The sequence below is a fragment of the Prionailurus bengalensis genome, chromosome D2 (genome assembly GCF_016509475.1).
Source record: "Prionailurus bengalensis isolate Pbe53 chromosome D2, Fcat_Pben_1.1_paternal_pri, whole genome shotgun sequence".
Lineage (NCBI taxonomy): Eukaryota > Metazoa > Chordata > Mammalia > Carnivora > Felidae > Prionailurus > Prionailurus bengalensis.
The window spans coordinates 44,733,332-44,743,963 of record NC_057351.1 but is presented as its reverse complement, the minus strand read 5'-3'; the positions used below and the strand labels follow the sequence as shown (position 1 = coordinate 44,743,963).

The 10,632-nt window shown below is 39.4% G+C and overlaps 1 protein-coding gene across 1 annotated transcript in view; it reads right to left on the bottom strand.

Moving 5' to 3' along the window:
* Positions 1-6,856: 6,856 nt before the first annotated feature.
* BMPR1A (bone morphogenetic protein receptor type 1A) overlaps positions 6,857-10,632 on the bottom strand; it is a 138,787-nt gene continuing 135,011 nt past the window's right edge. The window contains exon 13 of the mRNA XM_043596780.1: positions 6,857-10,575. Within this exon, the coding sequence (XP_043452715.1) occupies positions 10,450-10,575 (126 nt within the window). The 3' untranslated portion in view covers positions 6,857-10,449. The remainder of the gene's footprint in view (positions 10,576-10,632) is intronic.

Genomic DNA, 10,632 nt, shown 5'->3' with positions numbered 1-10,632 from the left:
TAGGGTAGCGTGGTCTTACCATTTAAGATGTTCATTTGGAATGTATTACAGCTAAACAGAGTGAACTCATCTCCATAACGGACATATGTCCTCTAACCCTCACATGGCGTGGATGAATCGCTCCAGAAGTTTCTGGGATGTGAACTGGAGAAAACAATGGTTCTTTTATTTATTTATTTTTAAATTTTATTTTGATTTTGAGAGAGAGGAGAAAGTGGGGGAAGGGAAGAGGGAGAGAATCTTAAGCAGGCTCCACGCTCAGTGCAGAGCCCAACACTCAACCAACTGAGCCACCCAGGCATCCCAACAGTGGTTCTTTTAAATAGGATGCTTTCCAATCAACAAAACCAATTTCACAAAACCTTATTATGTTTACTTCTATAATGAAGACACCAGATTAGCAAGAATTCTAGAGTTCATTTGACAGATTTCTGATCTCCACTATGGCATCTAATATCTCTGGGTACAGACTCTTTTTCCATTGCCCACCAGCCGTAGTGTTCCCCAGGGGTTAAAACATACTTCACTGTGGCATCCAGAACGAGGCAATGGTGGTATCCTACCTCCCCAAATTTGATGGGGAGAAAAAAACCATAAATATATTCAAAAACAATATGGAAAAACAAGAAAGGGTACCATAAGCAGATCAGAAAATTTTCCTAGTTCCTGAAAAATGGGAAGTAGAAGGGATCAAGTATAAAATGAAATAGGAGTAGGAAATCATAACCCAAAACCTTTGAGACTCCTGGAGATGGGAGTGATTTCGAGGGAACCCCAAACTGAAACTCAGCCCCTAAGACAGTTGAGGGGATGAGCAGAGGCGATACAGCTGAGGGGCAGCAGGCCCGGGGTCCCAGCCGTCCCCTGCCTGTGCGAAGCGGCTGGCGGCAGTGGCCTCTGCCCCGACCTAGGCAGTGCGGGGCGATCCTGGGCCTCCAACTGCAGGCTGGCTACTGCCCGTGGAGGCAGGAAGCTCCCAGAAGACATGGATAACCTTTTTTTTTTTTTTTAATTTTTTTTAACGTTTATTTATTTTTGAGACAGAGAGAGACAGAGCATGAACGGGGGAGGGGCAGAGAGAGAGGGAGACACAGAATCGGAAGCAGGCTCCAGGCTCTGAGCCATCAGCCCAGAGCCCGACGCGGGGCTGGAACTCGCGGACCGCGAGATCATGACCTGAGCTGAAGTTGGACGCTTAACCGACTGAGCCACCCAGGCGCCCCAAGACATGGATAACCTTACCCGCAGCAGTCCAGACGCATGTTCCCAGACCACAACATACTGTCAAAGTAACGCCTGACCTTTACTTTTATTTCAGAAACTTTTTTATTTTAGAAACACTGTGGAGAGGATATATGGTCTGTAAAAGATGTTCCTTTAAAAAATTTTTTTAATGTTTATTTTTGAGAGAGAGAGAGAGAGGGAGAGAGTGGGGGAGGGGCAGAGAGACAGGGAGACAGAATCTGAAGCAGGCTCCAGGCTCCAAGCTGTCAGCACAGAGCCTGACATGGGGCTCAAAGCCACCAACTGTGAGATCATGACCTGAGCCAAAGTCGGGGGCTGATCTGACTGTTCTTTTTTTTTTTTTCTTAATGTTTGTTTCTGAGAGAGAGTGCGATCACAAGTGGGGGAGAGACAGAGAGACCGGGACAGAAGATTCAAAGCGGGTGCTTTGCCAACAGCAGAGAGCCTGATGTGGGGCTCGAATTCACAAACCATGAGATCACGACCTGAGCTGAAGTTGGCGTTTAATTGAGCCACCCAGGAGCCCCTGTAAAAGATGCTTCTTAAAGCTCTCCTTTCCTCTGCCGCTCTGCAGCAACGCTGGCATCCTAGGTTTCTCTTGAAAATACCAAACATCATCAGCTCTGGTCTGAGCAGCGTTTCTCCATCCTCCATCAAGAAAGCTCCCCGAAACCTGGCCTAACAGTGACAAAACTTGCTGAGGGGCGGTGGGGGTGGGGGGCGAGCTAAATGTGGAGTGGGAAAAGCCTGAATCCTCTTGAGTAGGCGAAAAGAAAGTATCACTTATTTTTTTTTAATTTTATTTTGAGGGGAGGAGGGACAGAGAGAGAGAGAGAGAGCATGAGTGGGGGAAGGGCAGAGAGAGAGAGAGAGAGAGAGGGAGAGAGAGAATCCCAAGCAGGCTCCTCGCTGTCAGTGTAGAGCCCGATGCGGGGCTGAAACCCACAAACCGTGAGATCATGACCTGAGCTGAAATCGAGAGTCAGACACTCAACCGACTGAGCCACCCAGGTGCCCCAGAAAGGATCATTTCTCAATTTTTGCTCTAACAAACAGCTATTACCCCATCACTTCCTGATAAAAACAGGAGGCTGAGGAACACTGAACTGACATGAGCAGGGGTTCAGTAACGCAAAGATTAGCAACTACACCAAAGTGCTAAATATTTGTGGAAAACTAACATCATGAACAAGAGAATACAAAACTGAAAAAAATGTGAAGATTTTGGAATATTCAAGTCTCTAAAACAATACAGGAAACTGGAAATCTTATTTGCCACTCAGATTCTGGTTTCTAAATACCATCCTCTCTAAAAGGAATCAGAGTGCCTGGGAGCATGGCTGACCCCATGGCTGGGGCAGGTACAGTACCAGATGACCCTGGAACATCTTTTCAGCCCCCCCAAAGGGTAAGAAGTGCTCAAAAAAAGATGGGCATGTGGAAAAAGCCTCAAGAGCCAACTTGAATTTCCAGGGGTCAAGTCTGAATCAACTTGAGCATCAAAACAAATAATGACCTCATAGACTATAACCCATTGTATAAAATAAGAATCCATGAGTTCCTACTGATAATAAAAAATAAACAGGAAGGGAAGCTAGACCTCTTCCTTACAGAATGCCAATTAATAAATGTAAATGTAATAATGCAAGCAAAAGTCACTATTTTGTAACCACTGATTCACACTGGAATTACCAATGGCTGGGACAGTCTCAAATTATCTCCATAGCATAGTAATTACAAGGGAAAACAACCAACTGTGCAGTGAAGACAGTAGGCATCGCCTCGAGTAAGGGATCAACAATGACATTATCGATAATGGCCTTCCCAATGGGACACAAATATGTCCACAAACCCTCTGGCCTTTTTACTCTAGAAAATGTATCACAGAAGACAGAAACTGGAGAACTGTTTCAGATTGAACAGTAAGGAGACATGACAACTAAATGCAATGTGACAGATTCTGGGCCCAGAAAGTGTGCTCTCGAGGACTTTATTAGAATAAACTGGCAAAGGTCTGCAGGTTATAGTATTGCTGATAATTATAGTGTCAATGTCAACTTTCTTGATTTCGAAAACTGTACCTAATGGTTATGTAATAGAATATCCCTGAAATATTGAAAGAAACATGAGCTCTGTAATTTAATCCAAATAGTTCAGAAAAGGTGTATGTGTGTATGTATGCACGCACGTGTGCACAAACATTCCAAGACAAGCCTTTATGCCTGTATACACACACACACAGAGACTGATAAGGCAATTGTGGCAAAACGTAGTAGTAGTTTATGAATCTGGGTGAAGGGTAAATGGCATTCTTTATACTATTTTTACAACTTTTCTGGAATTTTGAAGTTATTTCAAAAAAAAAGCTAAAATCAAATTTGGTGGAGGGGCACCTGAGTGGCTCAGTGGGTAAAACATCTGACTCCTGATTTCTGCTCGGGTCACGATCTCACAGTTCATTAGATCAAGCCTCGTGTTGGGCTCTGCACCGACAGAGTGGAGCCTGCTTGGGATCTCCCTCCTTCTCTCTCTCAAAATAAATAGACATTTTAAAAAAAAACTTTGGTTTAATAAAACTTAGTAGATAGGCTGAAAAGAAGAAGGTAGGAGGGAACAAAGGAGAGACAGACTAAGAAATATGGAAGAAACATCCAGGACACCTAATATTTGCCTAATAGGAGTTCTAGAAAGAAAAGTAAAAGAAGAAAAGGGAGGAAATAGTGGAAGTTCTCAGGTTTAAGGAAAGGTTAAAAGCATGCAGTTAGTACTAACACAAAGAAATGTATCCAGACATGGCAAGTTTAAACTTCAAAACATCAAAAAAAAAAAAAAATCCTGTTTCTTGAATGAAATAAATTACAGTGGGCTGAATTAGACACATCAGACTTCTTACTGGCAATAGGGATGTTGGAAGTATCTTCAGTTAGATTCTATCTCCAGCCAAAGTCCTAGCCAAGAAGGAAGACAGAACCAAACAATAAGCTTTGATTTTTAAGTGTTTGATTGAAACGTCTTCCATAACAGTGTTGGTCTTTTATTTTGCCACGGCCTTTCGATCGTCTTTTTAATAGTTTTCAACGCTTACTCGGATTTTAGTCATGCAGCAAGTAGCAGCGAGCAGAGCAGCAGGTGCCCATCACCAACCTCAGTCATCAGCCAATTTTCACTTTGCTTTAAAAATGGCTCCCCTCTCAACGACGAAGGCCTTAGTTCTTTCTTCCTCTAGCTTGAAAATATTTTGAGTATTTCATACTGACCTTTGACTTCCAAATAACGGTAACATTTCAGGTTCCCCGTAGAGGGATATTTAGAGCACTGAGGTGGAGGTAGGAAGCACTGGGGAAGCTGGAATCACCTTGAACTTCGTTCTGAGCAGACATGTGGACACTCAGTAAAACTAACTGGACAAAGGCCAGGACTATCCGGTTTAGAGGAGGAAGAGGCAGGCCACGCATATTCCATCTAAACAGGAGAGTAACAATCTCTATCTCAAAGGGCAATTAGGGATTAACCTTTCAGCCCCAGCCTTGGCTTCGATCTGGAATATTTTTTGGGTGTACCTTCGCACTTGAACTAAGCCTCCTCTTGCTTTCCAGCTTTAGGGGGACTTGCCTCTTTCTGCTCTTAACCTGAGCTCACAGGACTGAACTCCAAGACCAGTGCAGTGCCCAGTGCCACTGGGTGGCCTCTGCCTTACACTGCTGGCTGGCTACCTTCGGTGCACCGTGTCTGCTTAGTCACGGCTGGACTGCTCCAAGGGCTGAAGCAAGGCTTTGCAGGAACACGCGTCTAACTTCATACAGTCTAAAGTGCCAGAAATGGTCCTTGTGCTACCAACAGGCAGATAAATATTTCTCCAAGTGAGCGAAGATTTAATGACTGAATTAGCGTCTGCTTGAAACTACCTACAAGGATTATTCTGAAAGAATAGTGTCCTCATCCCTTAATGTTTACTCTAATAGTCCTACTACTACTATTAAAGAAACCTTGGAAATAGTCACTATTCCAACTAATCAGTGAGAGTAACAGATTATGCTGGGAAGGAAAAATGAATATACTGACCCAGGTTTTGAGTCAGCCTTTAACAGATGGAAGGAAAGCTAGCAAGTATTTGATAGGCCCAAGAAATGCCTGATTCTTCTTTCCCAGGCTGCAGGGGAGTGTGTGCTATTGTTTCAAGAAAGCATCTTACAGTGAAACTAAATGGGGGTTCCTGTAAGGAATCTAAAATAGGCTATCTCCAAGCATGCATCTTTTTTGGCAAGGAGACCATTGACTAGTCCCAAACCTTTTATGATGATTTAACCTGTTCAACTGCCTAAGGCATCATAAGGTACATTGAATTTACACACAACTGCCCACAGCTCTGATTGGTGTTGGGAATATATGCAGGGAGGGTAAATGAAACTGCTGCAGAACAGAAGGAGAGCTATTGTCCCTCCTTGCATTTCCAGCTTTTAACAAAGCGTTTGCTGCAAGCAAGAACACTGTAAAGCCAGATAAATGGATTCCATTAATCTCAATAAAAAAATGAGTTACTGGGGCCACCTAGGTGGCTCTGTTGGTTAAGTGTCTGACTTAGGCTCAGGTCATGATCTCATGGTTTGTGAGTTCAAGCCCCACATTGGGCTCTGTGCTGATAGCTCAGAGCCTGGAGCTTGCTTTGGATTCTGTGTCTCTCTCTCTCTCTGCCCCTGCCCTGCTCGCACTCTGTTTAGGTCTCTCAAAAAGTGAATAAACGCTAAAAAAAAAAAAAAAAAAAAAAAAAAAAAAAAAAAAAAGAAATGAGTTAAATGGGAACAAACCAGGCACTATGGTAGCAGAGAGAGATGGAAATTGGAAGCAATGTAGCAAGATGAACCCTCTCTTGACATGACTAGTATGACTGTCCATGAGAAACCCTCCGGGCAGAAATATGGCAACATTTAACCAAGAACCTTTGATTTTTTTCATCTTAAATATTCCTTTAAAAGTTCATATTCACTAGTCTCACTTTTAGGAATGTAATCTAAGAGAATAAATTCATGATTTAAGAGATTTAGGTATACGGATGTGCAATACATTCGTTATATTTTTGAAAACAATGGAAATAACCCAAATATTCAACAGGGAATTACAAAAATAAATTATTCCATCTACTTGTTGGAATATTATGCATTCAACTTTTTTTTTAAGTTGTTTCGATGGATATTAATGACATACTATGGTCTTAATTTTGTAGAAAGTATGCAGTAGAAAAGAGTGAAAGGCAACATCCAAAAGTGAATAGGGGTAACATGTGGCAGAATTGCGAGTGATTTTATTTGCTTCTTTATGCTTTTCTGTTTTCCAAAGTTTCTGCAATGAGTGCATAGTTTTAGAATTAGAAAAAAAGTTTTTTTAGAGGGAAACAACCCTTCATTGTAATAGGTTTGTAACTTCTCTATCTACATGAAGGAAAGAGTGTGTGGTCACTTACCTGCTGTGTGTCCCACACTGGATTTCCAGTAGCTGAAATGCACATCTCAGAGACACGTGTACATACACTAACTTGCTGTAAAATCTCACCAGGCATGTGACTTTTGACACACAATACCGTCGGAGCAGAGTATCACAAAACACATCACTAAAGTATACTAAAATAAGGTTATTTACTTAAAAATGATACATTGGATGTAATCTATATATAGAACAAAGCAATTAATGGTAAACTTAATAAGGCACCTTTTAAACCAGATGCTGTACAAAATACATTTAGTGTATTACATATCAAAGATGAATCTATATTTTTGGTGTTTTACAATTGCATAATAAAACTGCTTGTTTTTAACCCTTCTTTTGATGTCTATGTACAACTTCCCTAATTAAGCTATAATGATATTTTCATTTATACAATATATATACTACATTTTAGTTTTTAAACAGGCAAGGACAATGGTCACTAAAAGAGCTTAAATAATTCCACTGAAAGCATAGTACAGAGCACAAGCTAAAATTACAGTAATAGATTTACTCCTTTGCAAAAGCAGTATTCACATACTTTCCTTACGGGATGACCATCACACGTGGCTTCACGTGCTGCCGGCCGGAGATTTAATTTGGTGTTTATGCACAAGTCAGCTCTGTGCGGTTTTCCACTGTAACTCTCATAACAGCACTGAGGCAATACGATGAACTGCTACCCTATTTTAACACCTGACCCAAGCAAGTAATAAATACCACCCCTTTCGACAGTACAAGAGCTACAACAATCTTTTTTAGAAAATCAATTAGTATTTCTCCTGTTGAGGTTAATTTAGGTATTTGGAACATTTCCAAACAACGTGTATGAAAAGAAACATAAGTGATTTAATTTATAACATCTTGCCTGGAATAAATAATTCAATATCAAATTTGATCTTGGGCCAGTTTAAGAGATACATGATTTTTTAAAAGTTGTATTACATTTTTGTCCTAAATAGAAGTAAAACGTACGAAAGAAAAAGGTACTGAGTATTTTTAGACTGCATAAATAAAAAATCTGGCACGTTTTGTAAAACATAATTTTCAAAAGCTATAGGCCACTCTCTAAAGTTTAGGGACACTTCTAATGTTGACCGAAATATCTTTTGTGAAGACATTTCCAGAGAAACTAGATTCAAGCTAAATTGTAAGTGGGGCCAAATAATGGCTCCTGGGGTTTTACAAATTATTAACTATATAGTACTATGTAATACTTCCTCTTAGTCTTTAAATATTTCACTTACTGGATGAACTTAGAAATTTAACAGTGAGAGTAGGAAGGAGAGAAGAAAATAAGTTTCATGCATATTTTTTGGACTTTAGTATTTCAAATATGGCATCATTTGCTTTCTAAAGAACATGCTTAGAAAATATTTTAACTGAACAAGCCACTGAAGTTAATTCTTGATACCACTTTTCATAGATCTATTTATTAAAAAAAAATCATTATAGTGGTCTTCTACTTATATACTATCTGTAATCGTCTGCTCTCACACACTATTTTAACATTACTAAGAATAGAGTTTGCCTTTCTTTACATACTTTGTTATTAAGATGACAAATAATTTCCAAGATCTATAGTTTATCCAATAAAAAATAAAGCAACCTTAGATTACGATCAGAGCTCAGAATTGTTCTTAAATCACATGGCAACATGGATTAGAATCGGTCAGTACAGACACAGGGAGAACATTCTGAAAGAGCACGTTATTGCATACTATCTATACATTTACTGATTTTGATGAACACTTCAAACTTTAATTATGTTAGATGAAAACTACTAAGCTTAGTCACACCTATTCAAGAAAATCTCAAATTTGTGAAGTTTCATGTATAAATAAGTAAGAGTTTCATCCTTAAACGCCAGTCAGATTTTTGGTAATGGATGGATACGTGCTCTGATTCCTCCCCTTTAAAGGTTTTTAACTATGTTGTGATATAATCACATTTATTTTATGTTACATTCAAAAAAAACTATTCACTTTGTGCACCCGTGAGCTGTTTGTTCAGGATAAGACATTAACAGGAAAAAGGCATTACAGAAGTGTAAGTTTAAGTAAATCAGAATTATTCCTTGGGATAACAAGGCATGCATAAAATATGTCGCATTGTACTGAATAATAGCTCTATGGAATAGACACAGGTAATGGCTACAGACATTTCATAGTCTACAGTCATATCACTAGATACTGAGCTTTTTTTGCCTGACTCTTCATTGTCATCACAAGTTATGGAACAGAAATCATACAACCAAAAGTCTCAAATGATTTAAATGCCCAAAATAGTTGTTGGTAAGTTTCTATCAGCCCTGAAATAGAAACTTCTAATTGGAGGATCCCTTCACAAAGAAAACATGAGATGACAGCATCTTATTGAAAGTCTATGCCTGAAATAACAAAGTCCTAGATTTGATATATGCTTTTGAATGCATTAATTCTGAAAATTTATATGTAGTTCTACTTTATAACTTCTTTTTTTTCTGATGATCTCTTAATTTTTTTCCCTTAAGAATGGGATATGAGGTACACAGGAGCTGGTTTCTACAGTATACATGTATGTACATATATAAAATATGGTTGTAAAGGAGGTGTTTTGCAAATAAAGCATATTACACACAAAATATAAATAACTTCCCTTTTAAAAGTTACTGAGAATAAAGAATATAGAACATGGTTATAGGCACTTACATTGCTATCAAATGCAGTAATTAGTAGTTCACTTCAATAAGAAGTGTTTTTCTTTAGAAGGTTCATGGCATTGGAAGTTCCAACTTTGGATAAGATGATTCTCAGGACAAAAGTTAAGAATTACCAAAAAGAAAAAAAGAAAAGAAAGAGATGGAAAGGGAGGGAGAGGAGGGGAGGGGAGAGGAAGCAGGTGGGGAGGGAGGGAGGAAGAAAAAGATGGTAATGAAAGGAAAACAGACCAAATTTACAGACACTTTAAACTTCTTTTGGCCTTTGTATCAACTTTCATGTTAAAAAATAAAGTTGGCAGAGAAGCTTGCTCACTTGCAAGGTAAGTAAATGGCTTTTATGTGATTGGAGAATCTTGATCAGATAATGCATTTTTAAAGCACAAAACCAACAGCCATCAATATCTTCCTGTGCATCCATAAATTCTTTTCTTCTAATTCGAATGGCAGCAGAAGAATCCTGGTGTGTGTGTGTGTGTGTGTGTGTGTGTGTGCGCGCGCGTGCACGTGTGTACACACCACCATCAAAGCATGACAAACTATCATAAACTAAGGAGTATCCCCAACAGATCATAATCCATAGGCTGTTTACAAAGGTGGGATACAAACAGATTAAACTTCCTCAGGTAGAAGGCAAAGTGTGTATTTCTCCATCTCCGCTGAATTCATTTGTCTTCTTAAGGCTTTCACAGAAAGCACCATTTTATGAACAGGGAATTCAGTACCCAGAGTCTGGAGACTTATTAATCAGGATTGAAGTCTTGATGTAGTTCATAAAAACCCAATTAAAAAAAAGGCATCAAAAACCACATTTAAAATAAAGCCGTCCATATATAAAGAACAAAGTGTTTAGAAGTTCCCAGCTTGTATTCTACAGAGTACTGAAAGGTTTAATATTAGCAGCCAGTGAAGGTGTAGTGAGGAAAGAGTCTGAGAACCAAGTTAGCATCCTTATTCTACTCTAATTCCACCCATTCCTTGGGTGAAAACAGTTCCTGCAGTCTAGAATTTCTCCTCAGGACTGTTTATCAAATCTTTACATCCTGGGATTCAACCATCTTGGCAAGTGTCTTCTTGATTCTCAGAGCTGTAAGTCTGGAGGCTGGATTATGGGCCCAGCATTCTGACATGAGCTTCAAAACTGCTCGTAGACACTGAAAAGTAAAGAGAGTGTGGTGAGCACATGAAGATCTTTGACGACACTTACCAAC